This window comes from Halichoerus grypus, chromosome 14 (assembly GCF_964656455.1).
Source record: "Halichoerus grypus chromosome 14, mHalGry1.hap1.1, whole genome shotgun sequence".
NCBI classification, from domain to species: domain Eukaryota; kingdom Metazoa; phylum Chordata; class Mammalia; order Carnivora; family Phocidae; genus Halichoerus; species Halichoerus grypus.
The window spans coordinates 62,635,032-62,656,293 of NC_135725.1; the positions used below are offsets into that span (position 1 = coordinate 62,635,032).

Below are 21,262 nucleotides of genomic sequence, written 5' to 3' on the forward strand. Positions count from 1 at the left end.
GTGAGCGGAAGAGGTGATGGTGGGCACAGCCGTGGCCGATTTCTGTGCACAAGCATGGGCTGTCAGAGGGCAGAGGAAGTTCAGGGTCAAGGGCAGGGCCAAGCCTCCTCAACCCTCTCCTTAGGCAGCATGGAGATAGCATTCCCAGCTCGTGAAGGCGGGATGCAAATAACACCTGGCAGGTCTGTCCCTAAAATGTCATTACAGTGGCAGTCCTGCAAGTTCTTCAGACTCAGACTCAAACCTGGACTCCTCGTGTCCACTCTTGTGTTCCCACCTCAAAAGATTGGGACCACTGCCCCCTAGTCGGCCGATCCAGGATTCTCTTCCGTCTTCCTTACTCCCCACATCCTGTCAAGCATCAGGTCTTGTTGATTTTTCTACCTAAATCCACTATGCACCTGCCTCCTTCTACCATTCCCCAGTGCCAGCCTGTGGACTGAGACAGCACGTCCCCAGTCCAGACAATGGCTGAGGCCCCTGCCTCACCTCCTCCATCCTCTCCCGCGGCTCCTCCTGTGGGGGCAGCCCTCTGCTTGGAGCTTCCCATTGCCCTCACTGCAGACTCTGCTCCCCAACCTGGCCACAAGGCCTTTCAGGGTCTGGCCTGGCCAGCCTCAGTGACCACATCTTGGGTCACTGTCTCCCTGGCTCTCAGTTCTCCCACCTCACTGACCTTCCTTCAGTTTCTTGAATGTGCCCGGACCCTCTCCTCTCTGCCTAGAACCTTTTCTTCCCTCTGCCCTGCCTTTAATCCTGGCTGATCCTTCAGAGTTCAGCTCAAATACCACTTTGTCAAGGAAGTACCATCCCAGGAGCACCTGGGTGGCTCGTCGGACACTTATCTGGCCAAAGTCCTCAGCAGCGGTGTGCCGTAGGGGCGTCCGGGGGATGGGTGCCCTGACCTGAGAGGTGCGCTCCAGCCTGGGGTTCCGGGGCTCTGTGGGCCAAGGCAGGTCTTGCATGAGCAAAGCTATGGCCATGTGAGTTATCTATCTGGTGGCCCGGCGGCTTCCTCCCCTGCACTCACACACCTGCTGAACCAGGGGGTAGAAGAAGTGGCCGATTCTCATGCCATTTTTGTTTCAGGGCGCAGTCGGTGAAGGAATGTTCACAACACCAGCAGCTGCAGCAGAAGTGCCGCTCATAACTTCTGAGGAGGAGGAGACTCGCGGGGTCCCCACAGGTGGCCTGGTTCCCCCTACACACACAGTGGCCCCTGAGCGAGTGGTCGCTTCTGTAAGTGTCTCCTAGCAGTTTCTGTCTGGCGCACAGCAGGGAGAGGGGTCAGCGTCGTGAGACAGGAGCAGTCGCTGGCCTCCCGGCAGCGAGTCCAACACTCGGCTTTGGCAGAGCACAGATCACGGTCGGCGCCACGGGAGGGAAGCAGGGTGCCTGGAAGCAGGTCAGGGAATCAGGTGCCCAACCCTGCTACCTCCTAGCTTTGTCCAAGAATTTTCTCGGAGTGCTGCCAAGTCAGAAGGGGTTGCTAGGGACAGGGGGAAGGAGGAGATGCACGTGTGGGAGGGGGATTATGAGTCTGGGCTCCTGTGACCCTGTCGCGCGTAACGACGGTTGAAGGTAAGCAAGTGTTGTGAAATTGGACTAGCACCGTAAGAATGACAGTCACCCAGACTCTTGGGCAGCCTGCTGCGCATTGCGTCACAGGCCAGGTGAGGTGATTCCTCTCGTTGGTTTTGCTTTTCAGGGCTCTGGTGATGAGGAGGACCTAGCAGCAGCCACAAGAGAGGAGCCCCTGCCCGGCACTGTGGCCGAAGAGCTGGACAGCAGTCCCCCTGAGGGGCCCCCACTGCCCATACCCACAGTGGCTTCTGAAAGAGGGGTTACTCTGGTAAGCGGCATAGAGGCACAAAGATTTGGCATGGCCTGTCTTACCAAGGAGAAAAAGAAAGGCCAGAGTCCTGGGAGGGACCTGCCCCTGGCTTGCTTAGAGGCAGGTTTCATTTTGGTTCATAAAGTTCCAGATTTGGGCATTTGAGGGGCATGCAACCTGGGAACACACAAGGAAGCTGCAGGGTGCAGAGGAAAAAGCAAGAGGTAAAAAGGTGGGGCGCTTGGCTTCATGTCCCAAATTGTCCCCAAATTCAAATGAGAACTTTGTAACAGGCAGAGCTGGCCAAAGATGCCAAGACCCTATCTAGATGTCACGAGGGCTCCATCCTGGATTCAGGGAAGCTTGTAAGCCTCATCAGGGACTCGGGGCTGAGTGGGGGTGACTGACACGTTCCTTCCCCCATGAGTTTCTATAATTCCGGGCCGTACCTGTGTGACCTCATGCAAACCCCTTCTTGTCTTTGGGCCTCATTTCCTCCTCTTTATAGGAGGATGGCTGTGAGGTCAAGTCCAAGGATGCAGGTCCGGGAATGTTTGGAAAGCTCTGTACGCATGCCTGGTGTTGTCCCCACTTAAGGGCTATAACTTTGTGTTTTAGAACTGGGAACCCCAGAGCTGGTTCTTAGCACGGGTGGGTGTGAATCTGAATGGAGCTGCTCTTCAGATGTGAATATTTTTAAGGGACAGTCTGGTGACCAGAGTCACAGCTGGTCACCTGCACTTTCAGAGCCTTGAAGCTCAGGCTATAGGCATCACAGCAGTCCAGGACTAACCCCCTGTGGTTGTCCAGTTAAACCAGCCGTGTTGGTGGCAGTGCTGATGGGCTTACTACTTCTGAGAAGCTCTTTGCTAACACATATTAACAACCATGAAGCTGCATAGTGTTGACCCAGAAGCTTCTGTTCTGGGAATTAATCCTAAAGGAGATGGTCTGCTATGTAAAAAGGCTTGGTTGTATACCAATTTGCTAATCTCCATATTACCCATAATAGAAAACAAATTGGACACGGTTTAACTAGATAACCGTAGGGGGGTTGATCGAGTAAAGTATATTCAAATAATGGAACGTTATGCAGCTCTTAAAATTATACTTGTTAGGAGTATTTAATGGTGGGGGAAATACAACCTAAGGTTAGATGATGAAAGCTGGTTATAAACTTGAGTACATCGTGTGGTCTTAACTATTTAAAACTACGCTCACGCACAAACTCTGGAAGGAAATCCCTGAATGTTAGCAGTTGTGACTTCAAAGTGGTAGGCCTGGGGAGGCCTGGTAGGTTCCTAATACATTTTGGTGTTTTCACCATGGGCGTTAATGACTCTTACAGTGGGAATTTGTAAAAGCTCTAAGAAGAGTCCAGGCAGGGGGGAGAACAGGGAAGGGGAGAGCCAAACAGATAGTAGTTCATCCTGGCACGTGACTGATGAAGACAGATCACCCTTAAGTGCCCATATCAGGAACTGTCAGTGAAGGGAAATGGAAGCCTCAGTTCATGAGCAAATGGTTTAAAAGCACAGTAGGGACAGCCAAGGGAGCACCCACTCCGGAATGTCCTTAGGATCCCTGTGAATCTCAGTCACCCACGCCAGTGGGGGAAAGAGACATCAAAGTCTGGCTGTGCCACAGCTCTTCTCATCTCTCTCTCTGTTTACTCATACGTGACATGGGGTCCTAGTACCTACCTCTTGGGTTGTGGTGAGGATTAACTGAATCAGTACATGGAAAAGTTCTTCTAACGCATGGCATACACCCAACCAATTATGTATATAGAATTATGTTGCAGATGAGGCCCAGAGAGGGTTAGGGGTTTGCTCATAGTCACACAGCTCCCAGGAGATGAGTAGGGGTGAAAGCCTTAGTGTTTGGACTTTGTCCCTTTGTGTTTTGCACTGTCCCCAGCCTCCCCGTCCAGACATGAGCCGGAAGCTGGTCAGCAGGGTCCAGGTGGTCCAAATGAGGTCACTCCACGTCTAAGGTCTTCCTACTAGTCACTTGGGGAATACTTATCAAGAGCCTAGTATCTGCTGGGTGTGAGGGGCATGGCAGAGGCTAGGTGGCCACACCTCTGTGCAGGGGCTCGCTGCAAGCCCCCAGGCCACCCTCAGCTTGCTCAGGGGCTCACACATCAGAGCTGAGCTGCTCTGTCATGTCTTTGGGACACAGACCAGGTTTCAATGACATCGTCTTGTCTTCAGCTCAGAGAGGCCATGTGGGAAAGAAAGGGCAGGTTGGGCCCCAAGCAGAAAAGGCTGGTGCTGTGACCATTCTGGAGAATGCATTGGTTCTGGTCAGGTGCCTGGAGCCTGCTATTTGGGGTTAACCTATTCAGTTCTGATCAAGGAAATAGCAGAGGCAGTAAGAGGACCGAGCCCCAAAGAGACTGAATTGGGAGTCTGGGAGAACCACAAAAATGGCGTGGGGCTCAGTTCTGGCCACCTCTCTTCACCGACTGGAGACCTTGACCTCTGCAGGCCTCAGTTTCCCCATTTGTAATCACAGGGTCCTTCCAATTCTGGTGCTTTCTGTGGCTAAGCTCCAGTCTCTGCCCCTGATTTTCTTCCTGGGAAAGCTTGGGCACACAGGAGCTTCAGAGACCTGGGTTTGCTTGTTGGTAGTTGTAGGATTCCTGGAGAGGTCTTACCACTTCTGTGCTCCAATTTCTCCATCTGTAAAATGGGGGTGATGATGACTACCCCCTCGAGGATGTTGTCAGAATGAAATGAGGTGACGTTGGTGGGAATGTTTTGTCTGGTGTCTGTCACCACAGAATGATAACAGACTCCTCTTGAAGCAGCGGTGACGTTAAACTGTCACCGAGGGGCTGTGCCCACAGCAGCCAGGACCAGGGCCCCCAGGAGCCCCACAGCCTGCGGAGGTCCCACCCACAGAGCCTGCTCTGGGGACCTTTTCGTCTGCATGCTGGTCCTGGTCCTCGCCCCCCCCCCCCCGCGCCACCTCCCCCAGGATGGAGGGTGCTCTGGCCCTGGTGCCCCATGAGGCTGCTGGTGGGGATGGAGGGGAAGGAGGGCTTGGGGTCTGGGGAGGGTGGTGTCCTCACTTTGAGCTGGCCTCCTCAGTGGGCTTCAGATGCCAACAGGGTTCCGGGGAGCAGTAAGGGAGTCTGAGGAGGGCATCACACCACACAGGTTTTGTGCGAATTCACTGTTCATGTTTCCATTCCTTTTGGTGGCTCAGGCCATTCTGTCACCTTTCTTGTCAGAGCAGCCATTTCTCTGGACTCTGTGACAGCTAAATGTCCCCTGGGATGCTGCCCTTTCTCATTTTCTGCTTCATTTTTCTTTTCTCCTTCTCCTTTCCAAGTGGGTGTTCCTGTCACTCTGAAGCATTTCCTGAGCACCGGCCAGGGGCCAGGCGCTGGAGTCTGGAGGTGATTCAGGCACCAGGCCTGCCCTCCAGGAGCCCCTGGTCCCAGGGAGGCAGGCCTATGAGCAGTAAAGGCTCTGGACAGGCTGTAAGGCTGGTGGGAGGAGCAGGGTGGCCAGGACCCACTTCAGAGGGAGACACATTGGGCCTGGCTACCATGCTCTCACAGGACCTGGACCGGGGTGTCGAGCGGGGGGACCCTAGGTGACGGGATGGGGAGGGTCCCTACTGCCTCCTTCCTTCCATCATTCCCATCCACGCTATGCATGTGGTGCAGAAACGAAGGGCTCCTGAGCCCAGAGTGGGTCAGGTGCCCCTTGGGCTGGCTCATGAAGATCAAAGCCTTCTTCACCCCTGCATAAGCCCCATCTTAAACATGAGTAGTTTCTACAGGGAGGAGAGGCGACAGTGTGTATGTGTGTGTGGAAGGGGGGTGTGACCAGCACTCCACTGACCTTTTTGTTCTCTTTAGGCTGAAGCTGGTGAGGGGCTTCCTGGCCACCCTGAACCTGCCAGGCCTACCGGACCCACGGTGAGACCCCCTATCCAGGCTCGGCACACACACAGCGTGCAGGGGGCTGGGGATGCCGAGAAATAGGCACAGGCTGAGGTTCAGGGTGCCTTCCAGTGACACGCCGGGACCTTCACCTCTATCAGAACCCTCAGTGAGCTCGGGAGCAGTCTGTTTACATCCCATTTATATCCTACACGCTGAATGGCCCACACATCTCTCAGCCGCATCCCAAATGACTCATCACCGTGCCGCAGAGCTGCTCCTCCCTCAGGACGCTCCATCTCTAGGAGTGGCACCCCATCCCCCTGGATATCAAGACAGAAATCGGGAAACCTCCCCAGTGGCCCTCCGCCTCCCCTGGCCCAGCCAGTCAGCCTCCAAGCCCCGAGTCTAGCCGGTCCCTCAGACAGTGGCAGCAGGCCCCCGTCCCCGCCTCCCTTCTCCCACCTGCATGCACAAACCACTGCCACCCGTCTCAGCCCGGCCCTAACCTCCAGACTGGAGTGCTCCATGCACGTTCCATGATTGACTTCAGCCTCCCCTGGTTCTTGTGCTCAGGAATTAAGTCCCAGAAAGGGGTTTTTAGAAATTCCCTTTTGTTCTTTGGAGGAATTTGATGGCATTCAACAAGTATACACCGAGTACCTTCTTGGTACCAGATCGTGTGCTAAGATACTGGGCATCCAGAGGTATCTCAGCATGGGCCAACCCCGGAGGGGTCCTAGTCTAGAGGGGCTGACGGACATACACACAACTGAGCTTCAAGTCAGGTGGTCCTACCACCAAATCGAGACCTCAGCAGAAGTTGGTGAGAAAACAGAGTAGGGAGAAATGAATTCTACCTCCACCTGGAAATGGGCTGGGAGGGCTTCCTGGAGGTGGTGACAGTGGAACTAGGCCTTGAAAGATGAGTAGGGGTTTGGAAGGCAGGAAGGGAGGCTGAGAAGATGTGAAAGAGTACAGTATGTTTGAGGACTAGCTGCCCATTGGCTGTGTAGCCAGAGATGGTGAGGGAGGAGGAGAGGGGTAGAGGGGAGTAGGAGAAAAGACCAGAAGGAAGGTTGACAGCAGCAGTTATAGGGCTCCAGAGTAAGGGAAGACTTTTGGTGACAAGGCTGTCCTTAGGGAGTGGCAGGTGAAACCAAGCGGTGGGAATTTCTTCTCTCTCCAGGTGGGAGCTGAGGCCGAGGGCTCCGGCCTGGGCTGGGGCTCGGACGTCGGCTCTGGCTCTGGTGACCTGGTGCGCGGTGGGGAGCTGTTAAGAGTAAGTGTGAGGGTGGAACAACCTGGTGTCTGGGACTGCCTTCCCAGTAATCGGGAGGATTATATTTTCCCCTCCACGTGTCTATGTTTGGCATTTTCCACTTTGATCAGTTTTGTTCTGTTTTAAGTGAATATGAGCCTTAGTTTCTCTTCAGGATCTCTACTTCACCACTTGCCCCCTTTCCCTGGCATCCAGGACTGTCCCACAGCAAGTATGCCCATGACCTTCACTTCTTACTTGGCTTTGCCCCCATCCCCTTTACCCGTTATAGAGAACCACGGGCCTCTTCTCGAGGTAGTATTTCACACTTTGGCTTCCAGACCCTTCTGGAAATTCTCCCTACCCTGAGGCAACCCCTCCTACCTCTTCAACCACCCCTTCTTCCTCTTTGCTCTTGCTCCCTCAGCCTCCTGCCCAAGGCAGGGCCCCCACTGGTTCCTGGTTCCTGGGGAGCACCTCCCTGCTCCAGCTGCAGCTGGTGGCTTTGTCCCGAGGCCCCCAACCTCACTCTGAACCCCTGTGCTGAATCCCCACCCAGAAGACTCCACTCAGGTGCCCCTCGGCCCACTCCTCAGGATAGGGCCGGAACGGTTCTGGACTCACTGGATAAGTAGAGTGGGAGCCACATGGGTCTTGCAGGCTGGTGGGATCAGCCAACCCAGCCAGAGGCTAAAGAGTTTTAATAAGGGTTAGCAATAGGCAGTTTTTGACTACTCTGTCAGGTAATCAGAAAACTAAATTAGTCAGGACACCTCTGAAAATTCTCATTGGATTTTTATCGTATACATACACCTAGGGAGAAAACCTGATACAAGGGGCTCAGAAAGACCTGGGTTCAAATCCTAGCTCTTCTAATAATTAGCTGTGAGTATGTGAGCTCAGACCAAGTCACATTATCTCATTGAGCCTCAGTTTCCCCCATTGGCTAAGTGCGAACACCAGTCTCTACTTGCAGTGCTAGTGTGAGGAACAGAGAGAATGGACGGAACATATATGCTGAGTATATGTTTATCCCCTCCCCCGCTGTTTCTTAACAGAGTATCTGTTTTTTAGGGTCCCCCAGGCCCCCCGGGCCCACCTGGCTCACCTGGGATTCCAGGAAAACCAGGAACTGATGTTTTCATGGGACCCCCTGGATCGCCTGGACAGGATGGAGCTGCTGGTGAACCTGGGCCCCCGGTGAGCCACTGGGGTCGTCTCCCCCTCTCTGTGGCCATGAGGCTTCCTCTAGCCAGGGAGGGGCGTAGAGACACCAGACCCCAACATGAAGGTTCATGACAGAGAGTGAGCAGCTAGCTAATGTTTGTAAACAAAAAGTCCTCAGCTGAGCCATTGCTAAGACTCATAAGAAGCAGAAACCAAGAAATATACCATCCTACACACTGCTTTGCTGCTTTATCTTAGTCAGGATAGGAGATGCAGACTCATGTGCAATCTTGGAATCCTAGGACATCGAAGTGCTGGGCCTGGAACACAAGGCCCCCAGAGACCACCTGGTCCGACCCTGCCCCCAGCTCCCCCCAAGAGAGGAAGACGCCACCCACAGAGTGAAGGACGCTCATCCACAGGTGCATGGTCAGCAGTGGCCATGCTGGGGCCAGGGACTGGCATTCCAGCCTAGACTGATACAAGGCTCCTGGACCCACTGACCTCACCTGCTTGGTCCTCCCAGCCGTGGCTTCCTTCTCTCGGAAGGCTTCATACTTGATTCTTATCAGAGATGTTGTGGGCTGATTGTCATTGATGTTCCCAGGGCCCTGAGGGACAGCCTGGAGCTGATGGAGCCTCCGGCCTTCCTGGGATGAAGGGAGAGAAGGTATGGACAGGGTGGGAGGGGTCCAACACATGGGGGCCACTGGGCCCACACTGCCTCTCTCTGACCTCTAGGCCCGTCCTTGCCTCTTAGGTGAATGGCCCTTTCTGATCCCCTCCAAATCCTCTCTCTGCTGGTTGTCTCCATCCCAGGGCTCTTGATGCCCAAATCTGAGCTCAGCATCTCCAGCTTCAGTGAATGGTGCTGCCATCTACCCAGTCACGAGGACTCAACGGCAGAATCTTCTCTAAGCCCTCCTTCATCTCCCTTTCCTGCCGTGCTCTACCTCTTGCCAGGACTGGCCCATCTGCCATCCACATCCCTTGCCTCTCTCCGCCCTGATCTGAGGTTCATCTCTCCTCACCCGCACGGCAGCCTCAGGCTTCTTGCCAGTGTCCCCTTCTCCCTACCCACAGTCCAGCTTCCACCCACCTGCCCCACCCGTCCATCGTCCTGCAGCAGGCTCCCGCTGGTCTCTGCTGAGAGGGTATCAAGGCTAGCCACTGCCTGTGGGACCAAATGCTGACGGAGTCCAGACCTGCCTTCCCAGCTCCGTCTCCTGCAGCTCCCTCACACAGCTTCTGGGTCAGCCAGCAGCCCTACTGCAGGGCTCTGGGCGTGCTCTTCCTGGATGACCCCCTGGCCTTTGCACATGCTTTCCGCCATCTCGGGTGACTTTCCCTTTCCTCATCCTCCAAGGGCCAGTTCAGATATATCCTCTGAGAAGCCCTTTCAGACTCCCTATGAGCAGAAAGCAGCCCTCCTTCCTGTACTTCCCATTAGCACAGCATTGATTCTGCTGAGCCCATGTTAGCTTATCTGTGACAAACAGCTTTAGTACTGTCTATGTGTCCTTAGAATCTGGCTCAGGCCTCCGTTAGCACGTTTGATCAGCGAATCGGCCGTTCCCTCACTCTCTTCATTCTCTGTAAGCCTTTGTTGTCCTCTGTCTGCAAACCCCACATGGTGCTGTGGGGGCGGGGTTCCTGCCCCTACAGCGGTTCCCAGCCTCTTTGATGAGATAAACCATGTTCTGCAAAGGAGAGCAATCAAGATAAGGTACATACACAAATAACAAATCATGGAACACCAAAAAAAAAAAAAAAAAAAAAAAAAAAAAGGTAAACCTCCTTGGCAATGATGCAGTGGTGAGTTTCACTGGGGTTTGGAGGAGGGAGGATCCCTCCCAGCTGGGATAGGGAGCAAGACCTGTGGACTCCACTGCAGGAAGTCGTGGAAAATACTAACTCCCCAGATACCACCATCTTCGCTGAACTGAATTTCCAGTTTCCATCAGCTCTCAAGTGTGTTTATTTTAATTGAAACAGTAAGTTGATTTTCGTGGAAAGCTCATTTCTCAGAAAAAGAAGAAAGAAACTAGTTGTCAAGCTTTATAGGACTCATTTTACATGTACCAACTATTTCATAAGAAATTAGATTTTGCAGGAAACATCACAGACCTACACTGTTCTTCCCTGTCCTTCTTACCAGCTCTCCCCTACCCGCCCCCACACACCCCTCCCATGCTCGTCTGGTATTTAAAAATACCCATGCCCACATCCGCACACTGACATGGGGCAGACACAGTTTGCAATGCTCAGGGCAGCAGGCTCGCCCAGGATCACGGTTGGAGATAAATTACAGTTTTCTCCCCCAAATTTGCTATGAGTCGGAATTTGTTGTACCATGTGCATAAGATGCTTTCTGGTCAAGTGAAAGCAGACTCTAGAAGGACTTGGAAATTTGCATCTAGAAAGCTTGAAGGAAACCTTGCAGATAACATTTACCTAAAAAAAATTTCTTAAAAGACAAAAATAAACCAAGGAGCATAGTATGGATGTCAAATAACAGAAAGGTGCTAGAGAAAATGAGCAGTCTCTGAGATGTCACACAACATAGGATCCAGTGACACATTTGATCCTTGTCTCCCCTCCATGGTATCTGTTCCTCAGCTTGCACACCTCCCGTGACAAGGGACTCATTTCCTGCCAGGCAGTGCGTGGACACATGTAGGGGGATTGTTCCTCATGCTGCTCAGAAAGCAGCCTCTCTTCTCACTTGCAGGGTGTGGAGACCAGTCTGGGCAGTTGTCTAAAGGGGAGTTTTCCCCCAAAGAATAAAGAATTTTCTCCCAAAGAATTATTTGGCTGGCAAAAAAAAAATATTATCCTATACATTCATTATTTTCAAATTGGGACTGTCATCGAAATGTGGATGATCATTAAGAATTTATGAAATAGATTATTTTGAGTTGGATGATAGGCATACTCCTCAATTTATTTTCCCCTAATTAAGATGAGCAGCTGCTCTGAGATCTTTAGCCCATGAAGGAACAGGCGAAGAGTAGCCTGCTTTCTCAGCTACAGAATGCTTCTGGAAAGAATGCTTCTGGAACGTACTAGAGATGTATCTCTGGAAAATCCCTTCCTGCTTTGTGTTCGGGACACTGTGCCACCCAGATCTTCAGCACACATGAAGCATTTGCGATCATCACTCTTGTCCTCCTTTTATAATTTGAATCATTCACTGTATTCTTCAGTGTCAAAAGGTGCCGGGACAGCCAGGCAGGAAAGAGTTTGTGTTTTGAAGTTTTCTTCAGTGCCCAGAATTTCTGAGGGGCATTGAGCTCCCAGGAACGGGCTTCAAGTGATCTCACTGAGCTGCTGAAATGTCATTGCTGGGCCTCGTACAGTAGATTCTGTCTTGCCCGTGAGATGAGGGGAAATGCAAATAAATCATCATCAGCTTCCCTTTCTCCACTGAACCCTACTTGGGCTTTGAGCAATTCTCTAAATCTTACACACCATAGAACAGGGTGCCCCCCAAAAACCTACGTGGTGAGCCGTGCTTAACAAAGATCCAGTAATGGGTTTGGAGCTGGTAACAGCTTATTTCACTTGAACGTTCCGATATTGGCCCGATTTCCTATTCCATATCTTCTTTAACCATCAGACGTTGGTACAAAATCAGGATTACAGGCCTCCATCAAACCAAATTGACCATGGTCAATTATAATTGTAACAAGTTGAAGTTATCCGTATAACAAACACCATGAGCTCAGCTGATAGACACGCACGAGGCAGTAAGTTGTGCCATCTCAGATACCACAACAGGAAAAAAAACTGATGTATTTATTAGGTTCTTTGATGTTCCTGTACACTGAAGTCTAATAAAGTCCTTTGCAAATCCAGTTACCATAACGAGCAGAAATTTCTAATGAATTCTGAAGCATGATTTTGTAGCACTCCTGCACCTTGGTCTTTTGCAGTATTTCCGTTGTGGAACTGGCCTCTCCAACCCCGCAGCTTGGCTGGTTGGAATTCCAAGATACTCAGGTCTCACACTGAGCAATGAAGTATAGCTCTACCCCATCATTTTGGGAGCAGGGAGTCTTTGCTGACTCTTGTAATTGGAGTTTCCAGTTTCCACTGTACCTGTTCATGTAAATTCCAATAATATGAGCTCTTCCATGCCCCAGGCCAATCTGCTCAGATTCCAAAATGGTGGCCACCGAATCTGTGAGCCAATGGAATGGGTCCAAATACTACCTTTTTGCATGTACAAAGCTGGATAAAAGCATCTGTTTCTGAGACCAATAACTCAAGGTCCAAAATACCTTCTAGAACTTCCTTTGAAACTGCTACAAGATGTACTCTTGATTTGAAGAGCTGGAAAGGTAACTTATAAAAGACTGTTTTTCACTTTCCAAATGTAATTTTCTTTAACCTGCTCAGCTGGCAACACAATAAGGTTTTCAGAGGTTAGAGTCCAGAAGTCAAGAGAGGAGGCTAATTTAACTTCTATGTCACAATATCCCTGACTGCAATGTGACTTGTTGCTGGAAAGGTGCACAAGGTTGGCACTTCCTTCGAGGACAGGTGGCGACAGGCTGCAGAGGACTGCGTGGCTGGTCACACCCAAGAAAAGCAGGCGCAGAGACTGTAGCCTCCAGATTAGGCGGCGGAACCGGAACGCGATTCTTTTTGTTTCTGCCCATGGTGAAAAGTCCCATGTAGTTTCTCTCCGGTCAGTCTGGTCAGCAGAGAAGCCTCTGAGCCTGGCCACCACCACTTCCTTCTCCCAGCACCACTTGCCCTCCCGTCACCCCCTAATGTCCCGGGGTGGGGGCGGCAGTGGGGTGCTGCAGCCTGGTTCTGTAATTCTCTCCTCAGGTGCATCTCTTGTGATTCAGCCCTTATAGAGCACTTCCTTTTTATTTCCAAGATCTCCAGTTGATGCTTTTCTATAGCCACTGTGCTCATTTCATGATGGTTTGCCCATGTTCCGTGGCTGGAACGCCCTCCCTTCTGTGCCTGAGAATGCGTATTGTATGCACTTAGAGTCCCGACTGGCAGCTGATTTTCCCGCTCCTCCCCCAGGCGGACACCCCGTTGCTGGCACTGCCGCCTCCCTTTCACAGTGTTGCCTTCCCTCGGATGTGTGGTGTTTCTTGCTTGTGTGTTTGCTTTTGAAATTGGAACCTCTCTTCGGTCTGTTTTCTGCCTCTCTGTGTTCGGATTGTTGGGAGTTGGGCAGCAGCTACTTTGGAGACTTGCAGGTTTCGGGGAGAAGACAGGGACAGTGGGGTGTGCCATCAGGCAGGGCCCCTCAGCAACTGCTCTTATGAGTTTGGGGTACCCCTGGACCTCCCCAGGTTTCCCTCGCCTCTCAGTGCTCTGCTCTATGCGCTGACTCCAGGAAACAACGCTTATTGTTCTTGTCGGAGTGGGCACTGGGAGGTGAGGGGGCATGGGCAGGGCTTGCTGGCCTTCCTGCTCCGGAATTTCAACCTCTCCGCCCATCAGAGCCACACCCACCACTCTGTAGGATACTTTTTCCCCTGTGCTTTCTCTCCACTACTGAAGCCTCTGGCTTCAGCTTCCTGTGTTTTCCCTTTGGTGTTCCTCACTATTTTCAGGTTCAGTGTCATTTGCCATCTTACTTTTGAGCATATTATTTTGGAACTATCCATTCTGTCCTTTCTATGGATTTGATATAGAAGGGCGATCCAGCCCAGGGAAAGAGGGGATTGCGGAGAATGGCACAGCCATAGAGGGTGGGTACATCACAATCAGGTGTCAGGACCTTTTCCTGGCTCCTTCTTTTGTGAATCCTGAGAGATTCTCCCACTACGGGCCCCCCACCCACAGTCCCCTGATGTAGGGCCATGTCTCTTATGGTTGACCGTTCCTGGCCACCAGCCCCCCACTGGTCCTCCCCTCTGCTCAGAGCTCACAGCTGGCTCTATTCTACGGGATCCACATCTAACCCCCCCCCCATCTAAACCTATACTGTGGTCCCCATTGGGGATGGACATGCAACCTACTTTAGAGCGATACCCCCCAACCCCATTCTGGGGCCACCCCAGCCAGCTTTTGGTCTTTAGATATATCCAGAAGGAAGTCAGTCATCATTCCACAAATCTCTAAAAATCTAGGGAATACATATCAAGTTCTTGGAGCTCCTTTCTTGGCTTCAAGTAGGGGACATATCCCTTTACTTGCATCATGGGAGGGTGGGGTAAGAGACTGGCTAGGACACAGACAATCCTCCAAGGGAATTTTTCCTCTACAGTCTCTTCCTGGTTCATCTTCAACTTCTCCAGGTAATGAGCTAATAGTTGAAAAATGGATATCTCAAGCTTTCAGTGTAACTTGCCTAGAAAACTGACAACTATAATGCACTCGGCTTGGAGACATAAGCCCATTTTAAGATCCTGTTACTTAAGAGTTGATAATTCTGCATTTTCTTTTCTTTTGATTATACCAAATGAGATGTATATTAATTGGCCCTTTTTCGTGTTTTTTGTTTTGTGTGTGTGTGTTTTTTACAGGGCGCAAGAGGGCCTAATGGCTCAGTCGGTGAAAAGGTAAAAGAAAAAGAAAAAGCTTTCTTCTCATTCTCCTTCCTCTGGGTTTACTATAATTGGACTGTTGGGCTGGAGTGCTGAGCCTTTGCGTGTCAGGGAGCAGAGAGAGCCAGATCTCAGGAACTGCTCTGGGAAAGCAGAGTGGCTGGAGATGGAGGGCCGAACAACCTGCCGTGTCTGCTCACCTCCCCTGCCCTCCACACAGGGTGCTTCGGCTTGTCTCCAAGTGAAATGTCCACTAGCAAGACAGCAGTTTCTGTACTCGAAGCAGTGCCCATCAGAGAACCCATCAACCTCCTTAAGTTCAAAGAATGATTTTCGGACTCAGGCATGTTTGTTACTTCTTTCACGAGTGAACCCAGGGCTACACAATAAACCTGCCATCTTCCTTACAGGGCGACCCTGGCAACAGAGGCTTACCAGGACCTCCAGGGAAAAATGGACAAGTTGGCTCTCCTGGGGTCAGGGGACCCCCGGGGCCTCCTGGACCCCCAGGGCCCCCAGGTCCTGGATGTGCAACGGGACTTGGGTTTGAGGTAATTTCCCCCCTTTCTGTGGTTCAAGAACAGTGTGCCCTGGGGACTGTTGGAAAAACCACCTAACAGAACACTGGTCCAACGGCAGAGATGGTGGTGACTCCCACACTGAGCCCAGCCCCAGGGCCCAGCTCCACACCTGGCACCAGGAGGTGCTCAGGAATTGGATATGAAATTCTCATTCTCCTCCCTTCTCCAGGATACCGAAGGGTCTGGAAGCATCAGGCTGTTACACGAACCCAGAATCTCCGGACCAGTGGCTCCGAGTGTATGTTGAGTTTGGAAGCCTTCATTTGGAGGACTGGCATGCTGGAGTGAGGAGGCGGGGGCGTGCCATCCTGGCTCTGCTATTTTCAGTAATTCTCCCTCTCCATGCCCTCAGCTTCCAGCTGTGCCATGGGGAGACCAAGTGCTCTTTATAGCTTGTTTCTTTGAGGAGCAGCACAGACATTTTGCACAAGACATCCGTAGGGGAAAACTTGAAAGTCCTCTCTGTCTCTCATCCCTTACCATCAAGCATCTCTGTTTCATTGTCTCCTACCTGCTGCCCCCTCAGTACTCACCCTTTCCTCATTTCAGAACTCTGCGCTCCTGACAGGTGCTCCTCCCCCCTGCATCGAGCCCCAGGGAGGTGTGGTCCCTCTCCTGCAATGATTCCTGCTCTTGAGAGGACCGATCTCATTATCTTTGTCAGATGGGACCCAGAGCTGAGCATACCGGTCCAGGAGAAAGAGCCTCATAGGGGCAAGCAGCATAGCCCCGTCCGTGGTTAAATAAGACCCTTCCCTATCCTCCAGATGCAGAGGGCTCTGAGATTCAGGGTTAAGAGGACACGCACCCTGTGCTGGGAGAGAGCTTCTGTGGGTGTTCCTTCTTTCTGACTCTGGAAGGGGAATTTGCCCATCATCTTTTACTCCTATTATCTGGGGGCAAAATCCATGTGGGCGCTTCGGGAGAGATGGCAAGATGGGAGGATAGATGGGGAGTAAGCAAAGTGAAGAGAAGAAAACCAAAGAATGTTTGTTTGTTTTACCAGGGTCCCAAAGGAGAAAAAGGAGACCAGGGACCCAAGGTGAGGTTACAGATCTGAGGTGGGGGTGGGGGAAATTTCCAACCAGGTTCTAGGAGCGTTATTCATGTACAGTGAATTTTTTTTCCACTATCACTGTTGTATCCAGGGTGACAGAGGCATGGATGGAGCCAGCATTATGGGACCCCCTGGGCCCAGGGGGCCGCCTGGTCGCATCGAGGTCCTGTCCAGTGTGAGTATCATCCAGGTTGGAGTATGGCTATGTATTTTCTGCCTCTGCTGAAGGAGAGAGAAGGTTGTCCACAACTTCAGGGCCTTCAGGGCTGGTGGGTACACAGAGGGCACATAGCTGGGTTCTGACATTGGAGTTTTCACCTGCCAGCATGCCCTGCGTGTCTGTTCCTACCCCAGTACCACCTCTCTCGCATGGTGCTTCCAGAACATTCCCCTGGTTGGCAGCATTTGCAGTCAAGGGAATGACTATAACAGAGCTGTAACAGAGAGGCAGAGGAACATAAGTGGGGGAACAAGTAAGGAAGATGTTTTGGGATATGAGAAATTAAGGAAGACTTTCTGGAGGAAGTACCTTTGAGTGGAGACTCGAGAGCTGAGAAGGATCTTACCAGGTAAGTGTGAAGGATGGCACTTCCAGAAGTCAGGTGGCAGGCACACCTGAGCCACAGCTCAGAAGAGAAAACATGAGTGTGTCCAAGGCACAGGGAGCTGATGGCTGTGGAGGGGGTGGAGAGTGATGGAAATTTGTAGAGAAGGCTGGGAGGTGCTTGAGACCAGAGCAAGGTCCCCTTCATGTTAGGGCATCACACTGGTGAAAAACTGTGGCCCTTTGGAGACAAATGATGTCACACTGGTAGATGACAGAAAGATAAAAAGTCCCAAATAACTAGGAAAAAAGGATGACTAGAGTTTAAAAAAAGGGAGGGGGATTAAAAACATCAAGCATGGGTAAGGGTGTGATGAAATAGTTAATCTCATATGCTTTAGCGACAGTGTAAATTGTACGGCCCCTTTAGACAGCTCTTTAGCAATCCCTTAAAACTAAAAATGTCCATACCGCCAGTTCCACGTGGAAGGATGGCCATGCTATAGGGCTGGAGAAAGGAAGTGGAAAAATAATACAGCCTGATGCCTTTTATGTAAAACAGGCACGTGGACACAAGCACAGATGCGCGTGCACACACACACACACACACACACACACTGCCAACACTGTAAGCTTACTGTGGAGATTGTGTGTGTGTGTGTGTGTGTGTGTGTGTGTGTGCGCGCACTTAAAAATATAGACGGGTGTTTAAAATTTTAAAAGAGCAGGCATTCACGTATTGTGCAAGTTTAAGGTTAACTGAAAGAAGAAGGTGCTACAGCGGCTCAGGGCTGTTTTATAAGAAGTGGGGGAGGGGATGGATGTGTTGGCAGTGAGTTGAGGGTGTTACCATGTCCGCCTGGGTTTTGTCATGCTGCGGTGACTTCAGTTACAGCCTCCACTGCCAGGAGCAGGGGGGACATGTGCCGCCCTCTGTCTCATTGTCTGTTTTCTTTCTCTTCAGTCCTTGAGCAACGTCACCCATGGGTTCGTGAATCTCTCGGACATCCCTGAGCTCACTGGGCCTCCGGTGCGTATCCATAGCTGCCCTAGAGCGAGGGTCCTACCCAGATGCCCCTGTGGAAATGAAGTTGGGTCGGTTTGGAGCCCTTTTAGCTCCTGAAGCACTGGAGCTAGAATATATCAGAATAGAATGGAAAAAGAACTTTGCATTTCTGAGAAGTTGCTATTACATTAATTTGATCGGGGAGTTTTGTCCAATGCAGTGGAAGCTTCCAGTCTCATGTATCAGAAGTATGTGTCATGGAAATCAGAGGATCATAAGTAACAAACCCATTGATGTCCATGTGACGGCTTTGGCCTGCTTTTCTTAACATGATCTCATTTCATAGAACGGGAAGAGCCTAAAGAGACCTAACCTTGTGCTAATGGGAAAACCAGTGCACAAGGAGAGAACATGACTTGCTTCAGTCTTTCTAGCCCCCTGTTAGGGATCAGGAACACTCAGTGAAGCTACAGTATCTCTGTGAGTGCACAGAGTTGGTCTATGGCACAACAGGACCTAAGAGGAAGGAAGCTTCTTCCTGCAGTCTGTGCCGTACATCCCCATTGCACCTCCCAGCATCTGCTGGTGACAGCTGGGGAGAGAGGAAAGAGTTCTGAGGAGCCTTGGGGTTCCAGCCCGTCTGCCACACACCCCCTGAGCCTCTGAGCCTGTTCTCTGATAATGCCTCCCCAGCTCTGGGGCAGCTCGTGAGAGGTTGGTGCATGTGGACCTGCTTTGCAAATGGCACACTCTTTGTAAGCCCACATGGAGACTGAGGCTTACGCTTCCACAGCTGGGCAGCCCAGACGTCTTCAGGGGTCACCCACCCCTGCAGTCCCCACTGAGGTTGGCCTGAACCCCCACCACCCATGTCCTGGGGGACCTTGGTGCTCTCCCCGAGGCTTCTGCAGATATCTAGGCTTCTAGAGCCAGTCTTTCCTGCTGGGTGACCTCTGTTGGTGGGTCCTTCCACTGTCTCTTTTGCATTACATCTACTGGGGCTCCCTTTCCTTGATTTCTGGAAAATCACTCAAAACACCCCAGTAATCAACCCCTAAAGCAAACCAGCTGTCAAGCAAAAGTCATCTCACAGGGGGTCTTGGTATTTCCCAAACTATTATAGGTTTAGGGTATTAGGTGGGTTATTACTAAAGCAACGTACAGGCTCAAATCAAAGATTTGGCCTCTCTGTTCTAAGAGTCCCTGGGCCTTGTCTGCCTCCGCCTCTTCTCCCTCTCCCCACCTCTAGAATCCACCTTCCCCACCAATCCCTGTCCTCCCCTTAGCAAATCCAGGCCCTCAAGGGTCTTTTTCAGTGCTAATGAAGGGCCAGGATTTTCCTACTCAGAGGCCCTTCCCTCCCTGAAGGGACTCAAGTCCTGGCCAGCACCCTCATGCTTTTCCACCCCACTGTATAGATAGGGTATTGAGAAATGTGTTGCTATCCAGTTGTCTCTCTTCATGTATTCTGCCAAACTCACAGACATTTAATGAGTATGTGGGTACCTGAGCCAGCAGGCAGAGCCCTGGCCAATGTGGGAGGGAACCACAGACTCTCTGTATATTCTTCTCTGAGGGAGAAGAACTGAGTGTCACCAGCACGCCCCCACTCCCACTCCCAAATACCTCAGTGCACTCTTTGGGCCCACTCCTCAGAAATGAGGGTGTTATTCTCCAAGAACATGTGTCGAGGTTGACACTGAGTGATTTCACAGAGCAGGAGTCAGCCACTTCAAATGCAGAGTCCTGCCTGGGGGTGGGGTGGGAGTGGGGCCTCTGGGCTCCTGGGCACAATTTCTGGCTCTGTCACTAACTAGCCGTATGACTCTGCACGTTTCCTTCCCCTCCCGGGCCTCGGCATCCTCCTCTACAAACGGATCATGAGATCCCCCCACCTCCCCCACCTCCGCAGGAACATGCTTGGGCCTTTGGGAGGTTCTGGGAGGGGTGGGCCCCTGAGGCACAGTGTTCCTGCTGGCTCTGGAAATGCTATCCCTAACCCGCCTGCTTGGTTTTTGGTATGTCACAGGGTCCGGAGGGCATACCTGGGCTGCCAGGATTTCCAGTAAGTATAATAGACCTTTTCCCTCTGTGCCCTGGATCTGTGTTCATTCTGTTCCTTCCACCTGGAATGCCATTCCCTTTCTGCATGACCAAGCTCTGATGCCATCTTGTGCATGTAACCTGTCCTTGTTGACCTCCACCTGGAGTGATCCTTTCCTCCTCTGAGTCCCATAGGCTTTATTTTCAGCTCTGCTGTGATTCTTTTCTGCCCTGAATAACAGTTATTTGTGTCCTTGTCTTTTTTTCTCGATTTTACTGTGAACAGCTTGTGGAGGTTGGGTCTTATCTCTTTCTCCCACAGTACCAGCAGAAGCCAGAGCCAGTGATTGGCTTTCTATGAACGCAAGTGGATGAGTCAAGCATTTCGGTCTAAGATAGATAGATAGATAGATAGATAGATAGATAGATAGATAGATAGATAGACAGATAGATAGATACGGTCGATACAATCCCAGCAGATCGGTTTCCTGAAGTGAGAAGATGGTAGCGATGGAGGATGGGGGAAGGAGAATCACAGACTAGAAGTCCAACAATCCATAGTCTGCACACTATTGGGGTTTCCACCGTGGAAGGTGCATATGCATTTCTGTGGAGAAAGTAATCAGTTCTATCTAAAATGTTGAGCATGTGCTGAAGCTCAAGGCTCCAGAGTGAAATCTACATGATTTCTCCAAGACACTACAGCTCCGAAAGGTCCCAATGCCGACAGGCCTATGCACTGTCTCCGGATAAATGAAGGAAATTTATCAAAACTGCGGCATAAATTTATTCTTGATGGTGGAATTATAAGCGATTTTTTTTTCTATTTCTTTCTACTTTTCTGAACTTTTTACATTTTGTAAAAGGAACATATCCGATGATGACACTGAAAATACGTATGAACTAGACCTTAGACACATGAGAGAGAGTGGCAGCCGTGGAGGACGCCTCTTCGTTAGGGAAAGAAGAGGCCACACCTCTGAGCTCTGGCCCTGGCTTGGCTGCTAACTGGTGGCATGTTCCAGAATACGTTTTCCTCTAGATGAGTAGTTCTGTGTTCCTGAGGCAGTCTCCAGGGCTACTTTTAGGGAGTAAAGAGGGGGCCACAAAGGCAGGTTCCGGTCCCCTGACCTCCAATAAAAAAGCTCCATTTGACATATTTTATATATTGGGTTTTCACTGAAGTCTTGTTTGAAAAAAGGAAAGAAAAGAGCTTCATTGCTAACAAATAATAATAACAAATATTTGAAAGCCACCGCTCTTGTGGGTAACTCACCCTTTAACCCAGCAGAGAGGACAGGCCTAGTGCAAAGCTCCATGGCAGTAAAGCGTGTAAGCCTTTTTGGG

At 51.1% G+C, this 21,262-nt stretch overlaps 1 protein-coding gene across 6 annotated transcripts in view; it reads left to right on the forward strand.

The window, feature by feature from the left end:
• COL15A1 (collagen type XV alpha 1 chain) overlaps positions 1-21,262 on the forward strand; it is a 116,109-nt gene that overhangs the window by 52,983 nt on the left and 41,864 nt on the right. For all 6 annotated transcript variants that reach the window (XM_036074151.2, XM_078061510.1, XM_078061511.1 and 3 more), the window contains exons 10-22: positions 1,090-1,239; positions 1,709-1,852; positions 5,712-5,771; positions 6,925-7,017; positions 8,071-8,196; positions 8,771-8,833; positions 14,664-14,699; positions 15,095-15,235; positions 15,435-15,503; positions 16,272-16,307; positions 16,414-16,497; positions 17,831-17,896; positions 19,902-19,937. In XM_036074151.2, the coding sequence (XP_035930044.2) occupies positions 1,090-1,239; positions 1,709-1,852; positions 5,712-5,771; positions 6,925-7,017; positions 8,071-8,196; positions 8,771-8,833; positions 14,664-14,699; positions 15,095-15,235; positions 15,435-15,503; positions 16,272-16,307; positions 16,414-16,497; positions 17,831-17,896; positions 19,902-19,937 (1,104 nt within the window). The remainder of the gene's footprint in view (positions 1-1,089; positions 1,240-1,708; positions 1,853-5,711; positions 5,772-6,924; positions 7,018-8,070; positions 8,197-8,770; positions 8,834-14,663; positions 14,700-15,094; positions 15,236-15,434; positions 15,504-16,271; positions 16,308-16,413; positions 16,498-17,830; positions 17,897-19,901; positions 19,938-21,262) is intronic.